Source organism: Vulpes lagopus, chromosome 10 (assembly GCF_018345385.1).
Source record: "Vulpes lagopus strain Blue_001 chromosome 10, ASM1834538v1, whole genome shotgun sequence".
NCBI classification, from domain to species: domain Eukaryota; kingdom Metazoa; phylum Chordata; class Mammalia; order Carnivora; family Canidae; genus Vulpes; species Vulpes lagopus.
In genome coordinates this window covers 18,926,820-18,950,713 of record NC_054833.1, presented here as the reverse complement: position 1 = coordinate 18,950,713, position 23,894 = coordinate 18,926,820, and the positions used below count along the sequence as shown (strand labels likewise).

The 23,894-nt window shown below is 44.7% G+C and overlaps 1 protein-coding gene across 4 annotated transcripts in view; it reads right to left on the bottom strand.

Annotated features, from left to right (window-relative positions):
* Positions 1-1,325: 1,325 nt before the first annotated feature.
* Positions 1,326-23,894, bottom strand: part of SSR1 (signal sequence receptor subunit 1) — a 38,593-nt gene continuing 16,024 nt past the window's right edge. For 2 of the 4 annotated variants that reach the window (XM_041771418.1, XM_041771419.1), the window contains 2 exons: positions 16,291-16,354; positions 1,326-2,023 (listed from right to left, as the gene is read on the bottom strand). In XM_041771418.1, the coding sequence (XP_041627352.1) occupies positions 1,999-2,023; positions 16,291-16,354 (89 nt within the window). In that variant the 3' untranslated portion in view covers positions 1,326-1,998. Of the gene's footprint in view, positions 2,024-14,007; positions 16,355-23,894 lie in introns of those variants that run through there. The other 2 variants (XM_041771420.1, XM_041771421.1) reach the window with 1 other exon arrangement.

Here is a 23,894-nt window from a genome sequence, read left to right as displayed (position 1 = left end):
GGACAGCGGGAGCTCAGTCTTGTTGACAGCAGGTGACAAAAGTCCAACCAGACCAGGGGCGCCCGGGGGGCTCAGTGGTGGAGCGTCCAAGTCCTGACTTCGGCCCAGGTCGTGATCTCGGGGTCGTGAGGTTGAGCCCCGCGTCAGGCTCCGCACTCAGTGGGAGTCCTTGGGGGTCTCCCTCCCTCCCGCCCCCTGCTCATGCTGACACGTGAACGAATCGGAAAAAAAGAAAAAGATGCATCTGATCAAACGCGAGTGGCCCAAACGCGGTGCCGCCTTGACTCCTCAGTCCGGGCCGGGGGCCCCTCGAGCAGCAGCCCCGGCGCCCTCCTGGGAACAGGTGCAGGACGAGCAAGCAGCCAGGCCCACCCCACACCGCGACCAGCCCGCGTGCAGTAACGGGCCCTCTGGGGCTCTGACCGCCCCGGGGGTGCGCTTCCCCACCCAACACCCGAACCGGGCACCTGGCGGAGGCCCGGCCCCCTCGGCCCCCTCGCCGCCCCAAGTCGCACACTTTGAATTCCTGGGGGGCGCTCCGGGGCGGGGCACGGCTAGGCAACTGTGACCCTGGGGGCCCGGGCCGCGTTTGGGACACACGTCCTGTGTGACTCTCTACGCACGTGTGTGTCTGCGCCACCTCTCACCTGGACAGTTGTCATCGGCTTCATTGCTGCCTCTCTCCTGTCCCCAAACCCATCTGCTTTGCTCCCTGGTGTGTGACGAAGCCCTGGCCCTTAGCTTCTCTCCAAAGTCCCCCGGGGGCTGCACCTGAGTCCCAGCTTTTCCTCTTGAAACCTGCCCACCCCTCCTCAGCCCTCCTTGCCCCTCCTCGCCCCTCTTGGCCCCTCCTCACCCCTGCCCACCCCTGCCCCCCCTCCTTGCCCCTGCCCTCCCCTCCTCACCCCCCATCCCTTCTCACCCCTGCCTGCTCCTCCTCACCCCTGCCCGCCCCTGCCTGCCCCTCCTCACCCCTGCCCGCCCCTCCTTGCCCCTGCCCTCCCCTCCTCACCCCCCATCGCCCCTCCTCACCCCTGCCTGCCCCTCTTCACCCCTGCCCACCCCTCCTCACCCCCCATCGCCCCTCCTCACCCCTGCCAGCCCCTCCTCACCCCCCCATCGCCCCTCCTCGCCCCTGCCGGCCCCCCCTCGCCCCCCTTGCTCCTGCCTGCCCCTCCTCACCTCCCCTCACCCCTCCTTACCCCCTCCTCGCCCCTCCTCACCCTCAGCCCCAAACGTGTTCCCGCTGCGGGGTGTGGACGGGCCTGCACGGCAAGGCCGGGACTCCCCAGGGCCCGGCGCTCAGCAAGGGAGTCATACGTGTGTGGAGGCCTTTCAATTCAATTTATTTCAGTCCAGTGCAACTCAAAGCCATTCAGCTTAATTCACGTCCGCGTATTGGAGGAGCCGGAGCCCGGGCTGGGCACCAGCTCCCGAGCGCAGGCCTCCCCACGTACCGGGTAGAGGTGACGGGCACTCACGGGGGCCCCGCGCGGCCCCGCTCACCTCTGACCGCTTCCCTGACAGGACACTGCAAGCCGCTAAGGGACGTGTCGCGGCCACCGTGTCCCTGGGGCCCGTGAGCTCCGATCACCCGGAGCCGCGCGCCTCCTGACCTGCGTCACCGGCTATGTCGCGGGGGAAGAGCAAGCTGAGCTGAATGAATCTACCGCGGGGGCCCCACCTCCCCCGCCTACCTGCCACCGGGGGGGGGGGGGGGCCACTTTACCAGGACATCGCCACCCGGCAGCGATGCACAGCAGCAGCTGCTGTGCATAAGCCACAAAGCCCTGGTCCCACGCCAGCGCCAGCGGTGACTTCTCGGCGGGAGTCGGTCGGGATCCAGCTGCGTGGTTGGGTGCGGTCCTAGGTGTCACAAATAGCAAACGGGGCGGCAAGGACGGCCAGTCTCCGGGACCTGCTTGTTGGCGGAGTGCGCGGCCCGGGCACCCGGACGCCGGGAGAGGCCGAAGCTGCAGGGGAGGTCAGATGGCAGCGTCAGCGCGTCTCCTTCCTCCTGCGCCTGAAACAACAAACGGAGACAGAGACCTCCTGAGGGGCTTCGGGACAGCCCTGGAATCACGGCCCGACCGCAGAGCAGAGGCGAGGGGGCCGTGCACCTGCACCTGCACCTGCACCTGCACCTGCCTTCGCACCGGAGACGCTTCCGGCTCCTTCAGGGCCAATGATTTCAGAGGATGAGAGACCCCGAGGAGCCCGCCCCGCCACGAAGCAGACGGGAGACCTAGCCCCGGGGCTCCCCGCTGCGCCTCTCTCCTGGGGTTCAGTGAGACTTGCGTGCGTTCGGCCAGAACCCGGCGCAAACAGAAATAAAACACTTGGCCATGCTCCGCGAGGAAAGCGGGAAAAGCCAGGCGGCCCGGGGCGGAGAGAGCGGGGGTCCGCTCCGCAAGGGACCCAGCTCGAGGGGAGCCCCACTCATCCCTCCATTCACTCAGCAACACAGTGCGAAGCGCCCGCGACGTGCCAGGCCCCGGGCAGGAGCGAGACGCGGTCCTCGAGCTCCTGGAGGGTGCGCGGCGGGGGTCGGCGGGAGGCGGGCGCCGTGGAGCCCCCAGAGCTCACTGCGGGTGCCTGAGGGGCAGGGGGGGCCAAGAGGTGACCTGCACTCCGAGGTCCAAGGACTAGGTAAGATCCCACCTCCCGAGTCGTCAGTGCTCCTGCCTCGGCCCCCGCTGCTCCTGCTCGGAGGGCCCGACCTGCATCGGCACCCGGGCTCCGGCTGGGGGACACCCTGTGCCTGTGCTCCTCAGAGATGCTTGGAGGGTCCCCAAAGACTGAGGGAACCTTTCAGGTTAAGAGAAACCGAGGAGACGTGACGACTGAATGTAACCGGGGATTTTGGACGGGCCGGGGAGGCAGGGCGGGGACTGTCCCTGGGACCCCGCGGGACACCGCCCATCGCCCCGGCCTGGAAGACCTGGGGTCGGTGCTCCCCCTCCTGACTCGGATAATGGCCCTTTGCCTCGGTGCGGGAATGTGCTCCCAGTCGGGACTTCATCCCCCGCGAGCTCAGGACCAAGGGGCACGTCTGCCATCCGCTCGCCAACAGGGCAAAGTGTGCGTGTGCGTGTGCAGGAGGCAAAGTGCCAGGTAATGGCCGGGGTGAGGGGTAAGGGTACAGGGGGTTTGTACTATTTTGCAACCTTTTTTGTACGTCTCCAAGGACATCGGAATGAAAGGCTGCCCCCGAAGCTGGGTGCTCAGCGCAGGGCCCTCCGGCGGTGCCGGGGCTGGGAGGCCACCCGGTGGGCGCGGGGAACAGGCCAAGGCAGGGACTAGTGGGAGCGCGGGCTGGACGGCCAGGCTGTGGCCCACGGAGGACCTGGGCTCCCCCAGGCTGCGGGGACCTGCCGCTTGGTGTCACGCAGGGGAGGGGACGGGAGCGGGGGCCAGGCCGGCCTCCGATGGGCTAGCCGGGCGCAGGGGGCTCCTGGGCAGGGACGGCACCGGGACAGGAAGCGCCGAGTGAGGAAGTGGTCTCGGGAGGAAGGGACCGAGCCCGCGTCGCTGGAGGGGCCCACGGACACGGGTGGCCCCGGAGAGGTGGGCACGGCGGCAGGGCGGTGGGCAGGCCCCTGGAGGCCCCCCGCGGCCACCTGCGCCTCGGCCCCCTACGTCCTGGTGTACACGGCCGAGAGCCTCTCATGGGGCGGGGGGCCTGGCGGCGGCACGAGGAACATCAGAAGATGCTCAGAAGGGCCCCTGGATGGGTCGCGGGGGGTGCTCAAAGGGTCAGCGGCCACCACTGTGTCCCCACCATCGCTGCCTCCGGCTGCCCTCTGGGCACCCAGCAAGCGGGCAGGAGTAGGAAGGGCAGGTGCAGCGGCCCCATTTCCCCACCAGCCAAAGCAGAGGGCCAGGGCCTGGCTAACCGTCACCGCCTGTGCTGCAGATGCCACCCCGCCGTCCAGCTAGTTGGGGGCTTCCCAGGGGCCGGCCAGGCACATCGGCTCATCACTCTGCACCGGGTGGTGCCTCCAGGTGGACCCAGGCTCTCCAGGGGCACGCACAGCATTAAAATGCAGCTTCCCGGGCCCCAGAGCCGGAGGCAGCAGCTCCAGGACGGTGCCCTGAACACCCCGCTTTAAGCAAGCCTCCCCCGCGCCAGCATCCGCGAACGTCGTCTAGGAGCACGACACGGTGGGAGAAACGCATCTCGGAGGGAGACAACAAAGGGCAATTATTCCCATCCTTGATCATAAATAATTATTTTCAACCCCTTACATCATGATTTTAAGTGGCTAGATTTTTCCCCTCCCCTTAATACAGTATTCCCTTACAAAAAAAAAAAAAAAATGATGGGAGTATTTCAGAAAAGATAAATCCAGGTCGGTCGAAGTGGTTATTAGGACTTTTTACTTTAGCCTGGATAAACGATGACTTTCGATAAAGGAAGGAGTGACGGGCCCCTTCCAAGACACGAAGGGCTGTCAGGAGGGAGCTAGGAGACTTTGTCCTAAGATGATCTGGACAGCGGGACCGGGGCACAGGCCACGAGGCTGACTGGGGCTGAAGAGGGCGTCGCCGGTCCAAGGATGGCAGTGGGGCCAGGCCCAGGGGACGTGTCCCCGGAGCGGGTTACGGAGGACAGTGCTGCGCGGGGCAAAAAGCTGGACCCGTGAGAGCCTGTACGACCCTAATCATGCACGAGGCTCCGATAAGTGCAGAAAATGATGAGAGGACCACACCTTTTAAAGAGAATTTCACAGCTCTGGGGCGGGGGGGGGGGTGCGGTTATTAATGATGCATTTTAGTTGGCTGACACACGAACATTACTTTCCGGGGAAAACAAACTTACTTCTAATGAGTGAACATTAGGGTTACTCGGCACCAGGCACTGGGATATGCTTTTTCACATGCAGGATCTTAAAAAAAAAATTCAACGCCACACCTGACGTGTAATGAGGGCTTGATAAATATTCACTGGGTGTTAGTAACTAATAACCTGTCACTGTTAGCCCATTTTACAGAAGAGAAGGGGGCTGAGACCAGAGGAAAGTGGCTCGTCTAAGGTTATCCAGCCGCTGAGTGAGCCTGGAGTCCAGGAACCAGGAGCCGTCATACTGCACCGATGCCTGGGCCAGCTATTGGGGTGTTCATCTGAAGTGTGTGTGTGTGTGTGTGTGTGTGTGGACACGATGGAGGCAGAGCACAGGTGTGGCTGGCTTTGTCCTGACACCGTGTTTCTCCTCTTGGCAAGGATGAACCTACAGAACCAGCGCCCTGACACACGGGGTCCTTCACAGCAGTCATCGTCTTTCTACTGACACGATCATTCAGCAGACCTAAGAGCCCGAACTCCTTCTTTGACATCTTAGCAAAAGCAGTATTTTTCACTTTAATTTGATGTTTTAGTCTTGGGGTGGGGGTGGAGCACAGGCATGGGCTGCATTGTCCAGAGCAGCAGTCTGCTTTAGGAGAGGAAACTCCCAGCAGACCTGTCTCCTTCCCAAAGCTGCTTCACTTTTCTAGCAACGCCCCGGGGCGGCCCGGCGGAACCTCCGCTGCTGCGCCAGCTGTCAGCAGCAGGGGGCAGCACAGCACACCCTGCGGGCAGGTAGCCTGGCACCGCTGGGCATCAAAGTTGACCTTTACAAGGGTTTCCTATTATTTGGAGAATTCTAGAAGAAGAGTACTACTGATTTAAAACCATGAGATTCAAAACACAGAAGCACGTAGTTACTCCCTTACTACAAACTCAGTAATTAGAAAAAAAGATAACACAGCTACTCTCGTGAAACACTTCAAAGGGGGCTCACGCTTCTAGTTTTCTTGGGTCTCTTCCCTCACGGTGATCTTGTAACGGCTGGTGGGCAGCTTTAGTGCACCTACAACAGCTAACTGAGTTGTCTCAACTTTGTATAATTTGCTACGTTATACAAAAAAAAAAAAAAAATTTAAAAAATATTTAAGGTTGCAATTCACTCCCGGTTTGGAAACCGACTTCATTTTGAAGCTACAGCTGTGATTTCTCTATCGTTTCACTCCCTTTTCTAGAACTCACCTATGAGATTTCAAATGAGCCACACTTACAGCAGCTCTCGGGCACTTGCTTGCCTGTTTCCTGAGTTACTGTTTTGGTAAATGCTTCCTGCTGGAGCCACTTCGGCCTCTTACTCTCTAGAATCCGTAAGTCGCAGTCGTCTGCCAATGAGCCTGGAAGTCTTGTGCAGATGGGCACAGGTGACGCCAAGACTTGGCCACAGCAACTCAACCTGTTTTCTCCTGGGCTTTCAGGGAATGGTGACCAGGCTCCCATCTGGAAAACTTGAGGGAGGCAAGCGGATCATGTAAAGGTTCTGGACACAGGCATGTCTGCGTTCCCATCTCCGCTGTGTCACTTAATAGCTGAGTGGCTTAGTCAGTTATTTGTGTATTCCAGTTCCTCATCCTTTATAAAATGAGGATATACCTACTTCACTGTATGGCTGGGACTGTAAATCGTATTTATTAAAACGTTTAGCATGTGTCGGGTACTGTTTTAAGACTTGGTGATCTGGTAAATATAACTCTTGCTGTCATGAAGCTTCTGTTTCAAGTGGGGGTGACAATGGAAGAGGGAGGTAATTTCTGATAGCGGGGAGGGCACAGAGACCATGATAAATGGTGGTGCGATGCAGATGCTGGGGTAGATGCCTTGGATGAGGGGAGCGGGCTGGGGAAGGCTGACAGGCAAGGATCACATGGGGGCTGGGGCCTGTAGAGGGAATTACAGCCAAGGCTGGGGGCCAGAGGGAAGCAGGGGAGGACCAGATCACCTGGGAATGACCGTGGTCTCCATGTTCACACAGGTGTGACTGGAGGCCAGACAAGGGGCAGGACTGCACTCACTGGGCCACTGTGGGCCCAGGGACTGGGAGCCAAAGTGTGGGGCAGGAGCAGCAGCACTCAACACAGTGCCTGGCACAAACCCAGCTGCAGATGGAGTTTATGGATTTAAAAAAGTGACACATGGGAAGCTGGGGTTCCTTTAAGGAAAAATACTCTCGAGGATTTTCCATCAATAATCTTAATTTTCTCTGAATATGTAAAGTGATAATACTTCCAAGTTTTAAAAACTGGCTCATTTTATGAGCTACAGCAAAGCTGCCCATAACCACTGTGATTATTATGCTCACTGTAGGAGGCTCAGATAAACTTAACTCTGGTTTCTTCCATTATAAAATAGATGTATATCATAAACATTTTGAAAAAGAAAAATAAAGGGAGATCCCTGGGTGGCTCAGCAGTTTAGCGCCTGCCTTTGGCCCAGGGCGCGATCCTGGAGTCCCAGGATCGAGTCCCGCGTCGGGCTCCCAGCATGGAGCCTGCTTCTCCCTCTGCCTCTATGTCTATCAAAAATAAATAAACAAATCTAAAAAAAAAAAAGAAAAAGAAAAAAAAACCTGCCACTCTATCACAAAAACTGCTTTAGCATTTTATATGTATACTGCTCTTCAGACTTTGAGTGTTTTTTTTTTTTTTTTTCAGACTTTGAGTGTTTCAAGCACTGTGGACAAGAAATTAAAATACTGGTTCTTATTGTCCTAATATTTTTGATTTTTCATTTTTTCCTTCAGCAAAGACTAAAAACATTACATAGCTACAAACACTGTATCTCCAAAGTTTTTTTGGAGATCTCCATACTTTTTTTTTTTTAATTTTTATTTATTTACGATAGTCACACAGAGAGCGAGAGAGAAAGAGAGAGAGGCAGAGACACAGGCAGAGGGAGAAGCAGGCTCCATGCCCCGGGAGCCCAACGTGGGATTCGATCCCGGGTCTCCAGGATCGCGCCCTGGGCCAAAGGCAGGCACCAAACCGCTGCACCACCCAGGGATCCCCTCCATACTTTTTCTATGAAGAACACATTAATTCAGCTCTACTGCTTACAACACAATCTTGAAAAGGAAATTCTAGGTACTGCCCTCATCAATATAGATGAGCAAGTTAAAACAAAGACACCTCTCTGCTTGTTTAAAAATGTTTAAAAGGTCAAGATATGCAGTCGGTACAATTATGGGAACCCAAACTCTCAATACATGTGAGTATGAGGAGAAGGGGGAGGTTTATGACCAGCACCTGAAAAGTCTACTAGCTGCAAAACAAAACAAGTAAAAGTCATGTCGTCTTTATCCTAAAACAAGACTTTGTTACTTGAAATGTCAGAATTTTAAATGCAGAGAATGTGTTTGGCTTTTTTTCCCCTACAAATTCCAGGGGGGAAATTAAGATCAATATTGTACTTCTTTTTTTGCTTAGTACTTCTGATTCACTTTGTGCTTCTCACCTTTAGGACCTAGTAATAATATGCAGCGCCACTTTAGGAAACATTCTGTACTGTGTACAAATACTTCCGAGACCAGCTTTATTTAATTGGGGGATATGTAAATATAAAAAGGTGCATTTTACAAGATAGCAGACCAGTTTAGGCGGTAGGTTAGACCTATGGAAATAACAAAGAAAAGAGGTGCTCTGGAGTTTACCAAACTGGAAAAACTGAGATTTCCAGATACTCATAGAGCAAGAACCAACATTTCTCAAAGGCACACAAGAATGTTAGGGATTAATCAGGCCCACGTCCATTAAGCAGTCCTGAAAGAGAACATCCTTATTGGACAGTCACCAAATAAAACCTGCAGAAGAAAGCTGTCATAAATAACTCGATTAAAATACACCACTAGAAATCACATTCCCAGTCTGAAAGCACTAGAAACTAACATAGCAAACCCAAGACCTCCTGCAATGAATTAGGAAATACAAAAAGAACTATTTGGAACCAGAGGTATTTTGCCTACAATGAATGAGTTCAGATGTCTCTCAAGCTCTGAAATTGTTAGATTTTGAAATTGAGAGAATTTCAATCTAATTTAATTCATAGCAGAACTAAAATTAGTAAGAATTTATTAAATACTTATGGGCAAATGGCTGTACTTGGACTTTTTCAGATTTCATACTGGACAAATGGGAGCCGTGTTACTGGAAGAGTGGCAAGAAGTTAGGTTGGGGAGATCGGAGGGAAATAAACATCTGAGGCTTGTTTTTTCGGGGTTACAATAGAAAGTTTAAGTGAAAAAAAAAAAAGAAAGTAAGTTTAAGTGAAAACCAATCACACACAGGTGGTTCCAATGACGCCAGGAAACTAAGGGAGGACTGAGGTAATCAACAGCGGATGAAGCTCTCCAGAGCTACTACAGAGAGGACAATGAGCCTGGGGTGTCAGTTGGTTAGTGGAGACATGAAAAGAAGGCAAGAGCATCATCACAGAAGCTAAGGGGAACTCTGAAGGGGACTGATGGTCAATGGGTTAAACGCGCAAGTCAAGGCCAGAGCGCAGCAGACTGGCAAGCAGGGAACCACGAGACCCTGAGGGCAGGTTTTTGGGACAGAAGCTAAATTGAAAGCCTAATGAAAATTTACAAGACTGACAGCCTAACAAAGAAAAAGAGGCCAACAGAGTCTAATACTTTGTCAGAAAAAACAACAAAACAGGAATGCAGTTAGAGGGGCAAGAGAATCCTGCACAAGACTTAAGACAGGAGGGTTTCCATACAGTTGCACACAAAAGGAAGAAACTCAGAGATGATGAGGATGCTGGGAAAGGAGGTGCATATGTAGAGACCCAATCTCAAAGATCTGGAAGACAGAATCTGATAGATAGGACAATGAAGGAGGCCCAGGCATAGCTCTGAATGGCTTGTGCAGACAGCGGTCAGCCAGCCAGGTCCTCACAGCACAACCAGGGCGGCGTTCAATCAGGATTTCTCCTTGCAATCAGACTGTCAGGCCATTAGCCATGTGAAAAGTCACTGTAGTGTCCAATGATGGGTCACAGGATCTTACTGGTGGTCCTGAAATGAGATTACTTCCAGGCAGAGGCTCCAGGTGGAATTCAACTAAGGAGTCAAGATACAACCCTCCATACTACCCCACAGAGTCGTCCTCCTGCCACTACCTTCTTGCAGCCAGCTTCAGGACAGGCAGTCTACAGGCCGGCTCTGCATCGTATTTCCTGCTTAGTGGAGATACAGAGTGCCAGCAGCCTGCAGGGCTGAACTGAAATACATTAACCAGTATTTTTAACCATGGGCAGCTCACTCGATTATGAGGTATTAAATACAAGACCTTACGATACACATGACTGTAATAATAAACTGCTCAAGAGAATTCAATGGTTGAAGTCCTGTTTTCACGTGTGCTGAGGACCAACAGCTTTAAATCTTCTACCTTGAAAAAAAAAAAAAAATCTTCTACCTTGGATGATGGCAACAGGTCCTCTCCAAAGAGCCACTGTGCAGAGTATTTATAAATCTTGACTTCTGGCTGTGATAGTGCGTGCGCGGGCGCACACACACACACACACACACACACACACAAAGAGGTATCTACACTTCAGAGAAAATACCAAGCAAATCCTAAGCGATGCAACTACAACACAGGTAAGTAAGTATATTTGTGCATTGGTGTGAAAGCGCTCCCTCTCCGAGGATTCACAGGTCTTGTTCCAGCAAAGCTGGAGGCAGCAATGGACCAAATCTGCACCACTGATGCCTCTGGGCTCCTTGAAGCAGGTTCATCGTGGGTTGCGGGGTTACATAGGGCAGCTGTGAAGATTAAGAATTATGTGGAAGAACAGGCAGCAGATGTTCGCTATACATACACCTGCTCCATCTGAACAGTATTCTTGACTGAAATATTTCTCACACTCCTAACATGCTTTTAGAACCGCAGCACCTATTTTGACAAATGTAAGATAGATGATCAAATGGATTTCTGAAAATACACGAATAAGACGGATTCTCCTTGGGTAGCTCAGTGTGAAGAAATTCTGAGGAACTTCAGAAATGTTCTGAACAGCGATGCCATTACTGGAAAACATGCAGCTGCTCCAAGTGTTCTGAAAAAGGTAATTTTCAATTTGACAGGCAGGCTCTAAGAGGTAACAATAAACTCCCCTTGGCAGCCCTATTACTCTGGTTCATTATCATTTCCAGAGAGCTAGCCACATCACATGTCCATCTTAAGACTTTCACTCTTTAGCTAAAAAAAAAAAAATAGCACCATTTAGTGTTCCTATACAGACCTTAACTACTAATCCACATCCGAGTCCAAAAAGTGCCATACCCCCCTCCCCTTCATATACTTCAGGGGAGGTTGCAACAATATGGTGTTCCACAACAGCAGCAGCGATCACTTACGTGGTCACGACTCGCCAAAGTTCTGAACAGCTAACAACTCTAAAAGGCAGGCACCCAAGACTGAAGCCAGTGAGATGATGTAACTTGGAGAGACAGCTGGGACTGGGACCCAGGCAGTCACGCAGGAGTCCATTCTATACCTTAGTTCTTTTTGGTTTTGCTGGCTAAATTTAAGGAAGAATCATTTAATAACATTGAATTAAGGGTTTGTAGGTAACAGAATCAGACGATTTGGGACTGACACTTTGGGTATCTCTCAATTTAAGAACACATCAAGACTCCGAGATGAGCTGCCTTCCCAAGGTCACCGCTGCTTAGTGGCCAAGGTGGACGATATCCTAATCCCAAAGCTAGCATACCGTACCATCTCTCTTTGTTCAACCTCAGAGAAAGGCAAATGATACTGGGTTATCACCAGGAATATTTCTAAACACAATCCCATGGAAGAACAAGTAAAAACTGTTTCTCATTCTTTCTTTAAACACTTGCGATAAGGCTTCCACGTGACAACTGTAAGCTAGAAACTGGGGATAAAAGGCAAACAGGATGCAGAACTCACAGTCCAGCAGAGACAGACATATCACCAAGGGGACAGATCATCACAGGTCCTATAACAGAAATCCATGTAAGGGTTGTTCTTCATGTTCTCTAGATGATCCTGGACTTTCTAACGCTCCACGGTGTCCAGTAAGGGAAATTCACATTTGAACAGAAAGAGGACAGAAGCCTCACCTATAATCCCAGTTTTGTGTAGTTGTATAACCCAAGAAAGAGTACAGCTGACCCGTGAATGCAGGGTTTGCGGCGCCGATTCCTGCGCAAACATAACCACTAATAGCCTACTATTGACAAGAACCCTTTCCAATAATATAGTCAATTAACACATATTTTGTATATGTATTATATATGCTATCCCTACAATAAAGCTAGAAAAAAAATTTCACTAAAATCTAAGAGGAAATACATTTATAGTACCATATTGAAAAAAAATCCATGTGTAAGTTGTCCAGTGCAGTTCAAACCCATTGTTAAGAGGTCAACCGTACTTCACTCTCCTCTTTTAACATGAATATGAATCTCCAACCCTTTAAAACTTGAAAAACCCACCCAAACTACCATATTTTAAAGAAAATATTTTTAAAGACCATGATTTTGTTAATTAGGGGTACACTTAAGGAGGTGTCATTATTGAGATTAAGTAGGGGATTGCAGAGAACTGAATTATATAAAAAATTTCAAAAATTATATATACACACCACAAACTAACACCCAAATCGATTTAAAAAGCAGTTCAAAGACTCCTTGGGGTTTTACAGTGTTCTGAAGTTGAGTGGCATTTATATACTATTGCATAGTACAAGTATAGATATATTCAGTACTTTATTGAAACTTTCTGGTTGCTGAATTCTGGAAAACCAAGTATTTGTAAGCTGCCCAAATGGTTTCATAAAATTTCCATCTAAAACATGATGCTGGGGAAAGAATGTGGGACCTTTTAGAAAAAGCTCTGAATCTATTTAGAATCTATTTAGATTCAATATATAACACCTTAAACAAGCCACCTAAACTTGGGGGAGGTTTTTTTTTTTTTTTTTTTTTTTCCCATCTATACAGGGAGAATCACCTTCCTTCAGGGAGTTTTTGTGAAGGTTTCTTAGACGGTGAATGGAAAGGCCCAAATGAACACAATCCATGGCTGATGTTTAATAAATGAGTTCCTTTCCTACTGCCTTTTAAAAAGCAGCTAAGTGGTACCCAAACCTCACAGCCATAATCCTAAATGATTCCGAAGTCTGAAAAAAGGGAAAACTTCAGATTCTATGTAGAATTAATTACTATAAAAGTCTAGGCTACTTCTGTGTGAATAAAGAATAAAAACCATACAAATATTAACTAGTAAAGTTCTTAAGAGCCCCTAAAGAAACTGCTGAGATGTTTGCAGGTCAGTTAAGTCCTGTTCCTGCCTCCTACTATCCTAATATTCCGCTTATGCCAGTACTAAGGGGGTGACAGGTCAGGTGGCTCTTCACTAAGCTGGAGATATTAGTTCAAAGTAGGATTTTATTTAGTAAAATTAGAACAAATGTATTGACTTTACAGCTATAAGTGATGCTGTCCACAAATGTGGCAAATAACTTCAAGTATACCTGGAAATACAAATTCCAATTTTTAAATTTAAGCTAACGTCTAATTTTGGAACTAAAATAGTGAAAAACCAAGGATTGTAACCTATCAAAATCTTGGTGATTTTGTGTGGATTGCCAAGTTCAATGCAAAAAAACCAAACCAAAACAAAACCCATCATTATTTAAATGCACTAACCAAATTTCTTTCTTCTTCCAACCAAGGGTATGAATATCAGTGTACCAAAAAACATGAATTCTGTATGACATACTAGTAAGTTAATTTACTACGACTGTGCCTCCAAAATACTGTAGTCATTAAACAAAGATTTCAAGGTCACATTACTACCATTAAACTACTCCTCAACAGAGGCAAATACAATTATAGGCTGATGGACTGCAAATACACGTTTAAGGCAATGGCTTTTTAGTGTTTTTTTCTTAGATCTAAATTTGCCTTTTCCTATCAAAAATCACTGTTTTCTGAAACTTACTGAAAATTAAAAACCATGAAAATCAAGTACATGTTCCTTTTCTTCTGACTTCTATCTTCCTCAGGACCTTGCAGGTCCCCATTCCCTACCCACCCGCCCTGTTCAGACAACAGTTCAGAGGGCAGGGGCAGTCTGAAAAGTCACTCACTAGTAAGACCATGAAATGAATGATGAAGCTATACAACCAAAGCAAGATCCATGCTTTATGAACACATTATTCTCACATGTCTGCGTGACAGCTTTGATACACAAGATTCTTGGTTCATTTTACAGATTCTGAAACCAATTTGCTCAAAAGGTGAATTCTGAAACCATGGTTGGTATAGCAAATGAATATATCAAAACAAACTTTAAAAACTTCATCCAAATATTTACATTTAAAAAAGACATTTAAAAAATAGGCTACTTATTAAGTGTGCTTGAACAAACCATGTGTGGAATTGAATTCCATTCATTATGGAGTTAGTTTCTGCTAAACACATACTGATACTATAGAAGACCCTGGCAGCTGAGGATTTAAGAGTTTTCAACTGTTCCCAATCTATGCTAAAAAATAAAACATGACAAATATTTTCTGAGGCACTAATTTGAACCTCAGCAGTGGAAAGGCTAGTATGTAAGGCAAATTACTTAGGAGTCAGAAGGGCTGGCACCTGTAACTCAGCGTGGCTTTGCCACTGCCTAAGTACCACCAAGTAGTCAATGAAACGGTCTAGAAGCCACTTAAATTTTGTAATTATACCTCACTGCATTGTGTTCTAGTATCACAAACTTAGAAATTCACAAAACAATGTTTTTGAAATATATTCCTTGAAAAGGTAGAGGGTCTCCTATATTACATTAAACAAAAAACATGCAGTTTTTACAGCTCATAGAGCTTTTTCAAAATAAGCTACTAATCATACAGCCCAATTAAAAACTCAAACACTTTATATTACAGGTATAGAAAGTTTATAGTTCAGCAATGCCAATATAGATAATTTGACACCTTAGCCCCTATTTGCAAAGTTGTAGAAGTTTAACAACTATACAATAACTTCTATTCTATTGTCATAGGCTTTGGCTCAGATGTTTAAATACTTAAAGAACTTGGAAAGATTTTTTTATTTGCGTATCTTATTTTGCTGTTGTTTCATGTGGGCATGGGTGGGGATTATAGTGAGGAGGGGAGGAGGGGTCAGTTCATTGTAATAGACAGATCAGGAATTAAACAGCCACTAGAATTTCAGTTACCATTTCCTTACAAAATATATGGGGAAGAATATGGCTTAAAGACAGAGGGGAAAAGCCCCTTATCTATTCATACTATTTGACTTACCCTTTATCCAGTCTGACAATAATGCCAAACTTAATTTACTACCTAGGACAAGAGCATTTTATGAAGTCCAATTTAGTTTTGATTCTGAGATCTTAAGTGCTTAAAATTTTTGAATTCTTCAGATTACTAAAAAAATCTATTCTGGACAACCAAAATACTAAAAAAAAATTAGATAAAAATGAATTGGTTAACTACTTAAAAAATATCCAACTTTTTTTTTTTTTTTTACAGATTAGTAGTATAATATATATTTACCCCAATAAACTGACTTTTTTGCTTAGTCTATAGACCAAGACAATTTTTCTCAAACAAGATACTTCTATTAAGGAAAAAAATAAATGATCTCTTAAAAAAAAAAAATCTAAGCGGGTCAGAAATAAAACAATGGATAATACACTCGGGTCCCACAAATGTACCATTTTCTTTTTGTAAAAAAGAGAGAAAGAAATAGGAAAAGAGAGGGTGGGGTGGATTTTATATAGCAAAATCAGCAGAATTCTCATGCTTCACAATTTTGTTGCTAGAAATCCCCAAATTCCTTGGGCTCATTTGGGAAGTTTTCTGAAGGTGCGCATCATAGTAAACAGCAGCAAAATACCAAAACAATTCTATTGCTAAAAAGCAGCTACTCCTGACTATGCCTTTAGAATACTAGTTGTAAAACAGCAACAAAAACAAAACACCAATTTGTGCCGTCAACTGAGATTTGAGCAATTCTAAAAGAGAAATTGTTTTCTTTACAACAGTCTAAGGCAGGACATCCACAATCATATTGGACAAATATTCTTTTGAGTTTTGGGGGGAAATACTAGGAAATGTCAAAAAGAGACAACAGCATTATATTTAGTATTCTAAAGGCAGGCTTCAGGTAGTTCAACAATGATTCTGGTAACACTAACTGCTCACATACATACACACGCACACACATAGATTTTTAATGGCTTAAAAAAAAACCAAATTTGTTACTTTAGAAAAATGAATGCAGTGCATTTTCAGTAATATTATTATCGCCACAGACTCTGATTGCTCAGTCCACACATAAGTAGTAGTTGCCTTCTATGGTGATATGGCTTCTCTGCACTAATTCCCATCAGGCCGAAAAACATTAGGGCAGGTTAAGTAAAGACTGAATTGTTGCACAAAGGAACATTTACTCATCAGATCCCACTGATCTCTTCTGTGCCCGTTTCCTGGGCAACCTTCTTGGTGAAGCTTTATCTGGAAGAAAAGAGAAAGTTTTAACTTGCTTATTGTAAGTATGATGGATTCAAAAGATCTTTAAAAAGCATTTTCCTTCCACTTTACCATTAAGTCTAAAACACACACACACACACACACACACACACACAAATACCCTAGTAAAAATTGCCTCTTATCTAGTATAGGTTAAACGAGCCTTTAAAATAATCCTTCAAGAGGTAACTCAATTCAAACAAAACTTTGTACAATTAGGGTGGCAAAAGGTCTAATCTTGGTTACTGTGATATTGAAGCCACCAAGCAAAATCTTAAATTCTACAATTTAGTATGTTTATACATGCAAAAGTAAACACTTTGGAAATAGTGCCAAAGGTATGAAATTAAAGCTTTAAAAACACCTATATTGGCTACAAATTAATATTTATAAATGCAGCCATGCAGTTTGCATAATTTTTAGTAATTTCATAAATTTGCCTGGAATGAGCAGCAGGTTAAAGGAAATTTTTAGAAGATCAATACTAAAAACATCACCCTTCACATGTAGGCATTCTTTGTACTTTTTCTTATCTTTTTTTTTTTTTTTTTTTTTTTAAAGATTTTATTTATTTATTCAGGAGACACAGAAAGAGAGGCAGAGACACAGGCAGAGGGAGAAGCAGGCTCCATGCAGGGAGCCCGTCGTGACTCATTCCGGGGACTCCAGGATCATGCCCTGAGCCGAAGGCAGACACCCAACCGCTGAGCCACCCAGGTGTCCCTGTACTTTTTCTCTTTATCTCTTAGAGTCCTAGCGGGGTCTATTAAATAAAAGCTAAATTGGTGGTGACTTTCTGCTTCCATCCAGGAAGAGCAGTATCTACGTTTCTTTAAATGAGGCTGTCTTCTTCTCTGACCATACTTTTTCAATTTCTAGGAGCACTTTACATATTAGGAAGTCAAGCCCTTTCTGGAATAAGTTAGAAACTATAATTATTTTTCCAGCTTAAAAAAAATGAAGGGGTGGAAAAAATATTTCACATCAAAGTATGGGATTTATTTTGTAAGCATTTCATGAACGATTATGAGAAAAAATCTACCTAGAAGATCTTAATTTTTATTTTCTAAAACTGCCAGATCATCCTAACTACAGTTTTAAAATATACAGTAAATATTTATCAATATATTCTTTTTAAGATTTTATTCATTTATTCATGAGAGACACAGAGAGAGAGAGCGAGAGAGAGAGAGAGACAGGCAGACACACAGGCAGAGGCAGAAGCAGGCTCCATGCAGGGAGCTCAATGCGGGACTCGATCCCCGGACCCCACCCCAGGATCACGCCCTGGGCTGAAGGCAGGCACTAAACCACTGAGCCACCCAGAGATGCCCAAGAATATTTAACAACTAAATTCTTTTTTTAAATTTTTATTTTTTTTTTATTTTTTTTTTTTAACTTTTTATTTATTTATGATAGTCACAGAGAGAGAGAGAGAGGCAGAGACACAGGCGGAGGGAGAAGCAGGCTCCATGCACCGGGAGCCTGATGTGGGATTCGATCCCGGGTCTCCAGGATCGCGCCCTGGGCCAAAGGCAGGCGCCAAACCGCTGCGCCACCCAGGGATCCCCTAAATTCTTTTTTAAAAAATATGCTTAAGAGGGATCCCTGGGTGGCGCAGTGGTTTGGCGCCTGCCTTTGGCCCAGGGCGCGATCCTGGAGACCCGGGATCGAATCCCACATCGGGCTCCCGGTGCATGGAGCCTGCTTCTCCCTCCGCCTGTGTCTCTGCCTCTCTCTGTGACTATCATGAATAGATAAATAAAAAATTAAAAAAAAAAAAAAAAACAAATATAAACCTGAGAGATGTATTTAAAAAAAAAAAATGCTTAAGAGTCAAGGAGTATAATTTATTAAGACTGAGTCTGCAGATCACGTGAAAACTGACCTTGGAATTTTATTAAAATAGGTTAATGATGTGTTTAGAGGGGGCTCAACTCACCCCAAACTGAGCATAGAAGTAGTTTTCTCAAGAAAGTCTACAACTTTCATCAGATTTCAGAATGGTTAGACTGAACTACTGCCTTTATGCAACTGGCCAACTATTAGATATTTTATTTGAGTAGCTCCATACCCAGCATGGAGCCCAATGCAGGCTCATACTCAGGACCCTGAGATTAAGACCTGAGCTGAGATCAAGAGTCAGGATGCTTAACCAACTAAGCCACCCAAGCGCCTCTCAAAAAGTATTTTAGAATCTAACAGCCATCTGTGTGAATACAGCGGTTACTATGCAGATGTGAAGTGGTGATTTATGGACTTCCAATAATCTCAACCACCTGCAGCAGGGTTTTAAATATGAGAATAAATGAAAAAGAGCCTCAGAGGACCTGTGATGCCTGTCTCAACACCTATCAATTAAATTCCAGCAAGGCAGCCAACTCTGTCTACCTTAACAATGAGTCTAAAAACCTCCATCACCTGCCTAGCACAGCAAGTTAAGAAGCAGATAAATGAGAAACAGTAATAAAATAGCACTCTAGAGTTATTTGGCTTTCGGGAAACTGGCTCCAAATATCTCAAGAGTCCAGAAAGCAGCATTTTACTTCAACAAAAATGTTGTGTGTAATGATGTTTTTCAGCCACCAAAGAAAAAACAAGCCCCTCTTATCACTTCCCCCACCAAAAACCCTAAGAAACTATTTTTTTAAAAAAAAATTGAACATATTAAGGTCAAAATATTCTATGAAACAAGAAATCAACTGAAAGAACAAAAAACACTGGAACATGCATGATGTTAATGAGATTCAGTAAATGGGGCAGATCTGAAAATGCCTTAAAAAAAAAAAAGATGTTATAAAACCCACCTAATCATGTGGTAAAACTGTGACTTTTTTCATTTTTAGAAAGGACAAAAGCAAAATGTTAGCAGAAACTTCAACTAGTCCCTCACCAACCCCTTCTCAGAGTAATCTATTCCATCTCCTATCATACCTGGGGAGTCATACTATACAAATAGTTGTCAGATGAGTTTTGTAATTAATGAAATTAAAATTTCAAGCTTCCTAATGGATCCCCGAGTTAAAAAGAAAGTCAAATTACATGAAAGACTTCATCTTTGTAAGTTTCTGATTAAGGTTCCTTATGTATACGTTTAAAATACTAGTATTAAGCAAAGGGCCTATAATTTTCTATTAAAATAAGCTAACCTGTCATTTACAGTTAGAAAGATTTATAGGTAATTGAAGCACCCTAATCTGAAATGCAAAACATATAAGGAGAAAAACGTATTAGTAGCAGGCTCAAATTGTTTCAAACTACCCCTCCTTCCTTTACAATTCTCATTGAGTGAGGAGGAGACGAGAAAAACCTCTTGCCAAATTTACAGTGGCCCCTGAAACCTATTCGTCCTCACATTACCCCTCCCCAAAATTCCTGGAAACCTGAGAGACCTTCTACTTCCACAAAAACCTCCTGTTCTATTATCTCTAAAATTTCTCTTGGTTTTCTCCATTATGTCCTCAAATATGCAAATCACATGTCCTATCTTTGAAAGAATTGGCTACTTTTTTTCTAAATTATCTTCAATTTGCTCAATGTTCCAGTCTGGGAAAACTCTGTTCTAAGCGTGGTTCTTAAAATATGTCTGGACCAGTAGCCTCAAAAATCACCTAAGAACATGGATATACAAATTATTGGCCCTACCCAGACCTACTAGACTGGAAACTTGGGGGAGGCGAGTGGCTAGCAGGGGTAAGAAACAGGCTAGATGGTTCTTTTTTTTTTTTAATTTTTTTTTTTATTTATTTATGATAGTCACAGAGAGATAGAGAGAGGCAGAGACCCACGTCGGGCTCCTGGTGCATGGAGCCTGCTTCTCCCTCTGCCTGTGTCTCTGCCTCTCTCTCTCTCTCTCTGTATGACTATCATAAATAAATAAAAATTAAAAAAAAAAAAAAAAAAAAAAAAAAAAAGAAACAGGCTAGATGGTTCTGGTGAGTGCTATAATTTAAAAACTACTGCTTTAAGGAATCATGTGTAATATAAAATATAAGAATAAAAAAATCAAAAAAAAAAAAAAGAATAAAAAAATCAAATAAAAATATTAAAATTGACCTGAAAATATCACTTTGATTTCAGGATTTATTTGAAAAAATATGTATTTTCTAGTGCAGTTCACAGAATGAGCCTAGAAATAATGTCACCCAGTATCAGTAACATCCCTTAAAATCTAGATTTTCACTTCTAATGTCATCCAGGGGTCCTTGGAAAGGCAGCTTGCTCCATGCCTTGAGCAAGTACAAAATGTCTAGATTACCTTGTTGAGCTAGCAAGTAAAGGATCAAAGATCAAAAGGATACAGTTAAAAATGGTTCAAAAAGGCAACCAGTAAAAAAAAAAAAAAGAAAAAAAAAAAAGGCAACCAGTAATCCCTTCTCAGCTTTTTGGCTGAGATCAAGTATAAAAAGGCAACCAGTAGTCAAAACTGTAAGAATCGTAGCATCAAAAAAGACAGCTGACTAAAATACACGGATTCTATGAAAAACTGAGTTTATACATGATAATTAAAAAACAAAGGAGAAAATTAGGAAAATCTCATTTGTCACACTGGGGTGGTTTTTAAACTAACTCTTTGAAAACTGGAAAATAAAGGGAAGAATTAAGTACTTATCCTGCTTTTCCAGTAGGAACTGTCTTTTATAAAGTAACCAAAAAGTCCCAACTGATGAAGGAAAGAACTACTTTACAAAAAAACAAACAAAAGGCAATTAGCAAAATCAAAGAAATTTCAATGAAAAATGATCACTTAAGACTTTTGAAACATTGACTCAAGAAAGGATTTTCAACAAGTGAAACGTTTAGAGAACTGGATATCTGTGTGATGACGAACTAATACCACACAGATAATTTCTAGGTTGCAAGCAGAAACAACTACCTTCTCCTGGTTACATGGAAAGATCATATGCCTACTGCCCTAATCTAGTGCTCAATTTAGCATCACTAATGATGGGACAATCAGATACAGTTTCTCGATGTGATGCAGGGAGAAGTACTTATGAGTTATGATGTATGCTATCAGCCAAAAATATTTCAATCTAATCAAAGCTATAGATTTATCTTCCAAGTTAAACAAATTTTAACTAAAAGGCACCAAGAGAAAACAATCACAGAAATCTGGAACAAGGGACTTTTTAGAGTCTCATTCTTTAGTGAATCAATGGGTTGAAACAAAATCAGGTTTTGAGCAAGAAAGGCCAAGTACTATTAAAAAATATTTAATGACTTTATCCATCTTTGGGTCTTAAGTCTTCCTGGGAAAGTACATGGGCTTCAGAATGAGACGATCCAGCTGTGACACTTGGCAAGTATTTTTCCTCAGTAGCAATTTCTCATCAATAAATAGAGACAGCACCTCATCTTGCAGAGTGAATGCCCAGTACAGAAGTTTAATTCTTTCCTTCAACAAGGTCTCCCTGGATTCTAATATGGTCCCTTTTCCTAACTTAAAAGTCGTCCATATTATTCACTCTACCACATACCACATACTATCTCTGATTACTCAAATATTTCATACTATCTTTGTTTATTCAAATATTTCATACGTGTCCTTTACTTCCCTCAGGTAGAAATGTAAACTCCTGAAAAAAACCAGTAATATTCTTCTTTTCAACATACCATTCAGAACCTAGCATAGTATTATGACACACTAAATACTTGACACTTGCTGATGAAAATACAATCATAAATTCATACGCTCTAAGTGTAGTAATTCTCAGCTTTAAAGTTCATGAATAATAACGTCAGGGAGAAAAGATACGATAAAACCAACTCCTCTTCAATCTATTTGTTATTTAAGAATTCTCTGAGAGGAGTGGTGCCACAGCTTTAGTTTTTTAGCTGTAACTTTTAATGCTTTTAGGGCAGCCCCAGTGGCTCAGCCGTTTGGCGCCACCTTCAGCCCAGGATGGGATCCTGGAGACCCGAGATCGAGTCCCACGTTGGGCTCCCTGGAGCGTGGAGCCTGCTTCTCCCTCTGCCTGTGTCTCTGCCTCTCTCTGTGTCTCTCATGAATGAATAAATAAAATCTTAAAAAAAAAACAAACTTTTAATGCTTTTAAATGTAGTTTCAGCCAATTCTGTGTAAGACATTTAAAATTTCATTTTTTAAAGGTTTTATTTATTCATGAGAGATACACAGAGAGAGGCAGAGACACAGGCAGAGGGAGCAGGCTCCTCACAGGGAACTCGATGCAGGACTTGATCCCCAAAACAGAATCACACCCTGAGCCAAAGGCAGACACTCAACCGCTGAGCCACCAGGCGTCCAAAAATTCTAATTATTTTTGAAGAACCTTTATTTTAAACATCCAGACTACATTAAGTAATTTTGAGGCATTATAAAGAGACCACAGTCTACCCTCAACCCAATTCCACTTTTTGCTATGATGAATTTCAGGATAATATGGAAAACTTGTCCTTAAAAAAAGATTAAAGATTTATTTAAATTTAAAGATATATTATTTCATGGGATCTCAGCTATCACCTACACTCTATGTCCCAATGTCTCCAAATCTTTTGGTTTTTTTTAAGATTTTATTTTTAAGTAATCTTTACACCCAAAGCAGGCTTGAACTTACAACCCCCAGATCAAGATTGCATGCTCCACAGACTGAACCAGCCAGGCACCCCATCAGTGTCTCCAAATCTTGATTCACCTCTGCTCTAAAAACTTTCGAATGCTTACTGGACATCCTTATCTGGGCTCCTCATACTCAACAAATCTAGTTTCAATTCATCTCCCCTCATGCATGTTGTGCTACTGTTCCTATATTCTCTAACAGTATGGGATCATCTTCCATCCAGATGCCTAAAAGTCAAAATTATTTTTCCCTCCTCCCACCCTCAAACAAAAAATCACCAGAAGCCCAATCTGCTCCAATTCTGAAATATCTTTCTAGTTTCTTTTCCTCCACATTACTATTGTTTTAGCTTAGCCCCTAAGGATTTCTCAGATGTTTTAATGAAAATCATTTAACTGGTATCCCTACTTCTAGTAGCTCCTGGTTGCTAAACCATATACCACAAAACTACGATTATTTCTTTCAAAAATATAAATTTCTGGCAGCCCGGGTAGCTCAGCGGTTTAGCACCGCCTTCAGCCCAGGGTGTGACCCCGGGGTCCTGGGATCGAGTCCCACATCAGGCTCCCTGCATGGAGCCTGCTTCTCCTTCTGCCTCTCTCTCTGTGTCTCTCATAAATAAATAAAATAAAATCTTTAAACTATATATATAGGGATCCCTGGGTGGCGCAGCGGTTTGGCGCCTGCCTTTGGCCCAGGGCGCGATCCTGGAGACCCGGGATCGAATCCCACATCAGGCTCCCGGTGCATGGAGCCTGCTTCTCCCTCTGCCTGTGTCTCTGCCTCTCTCTCTCTCTCTGTGACTATCATAAATAAATAAAAATTAAAAAAAAAAAACAACTATATATATATATATATATTTCTTACTTCTCTACTTCAGAGTATCTGATGGCTGACTTTTAACAAGAAGGAAAGCCAAGTCCTTCACATAGTGCATAAAACTT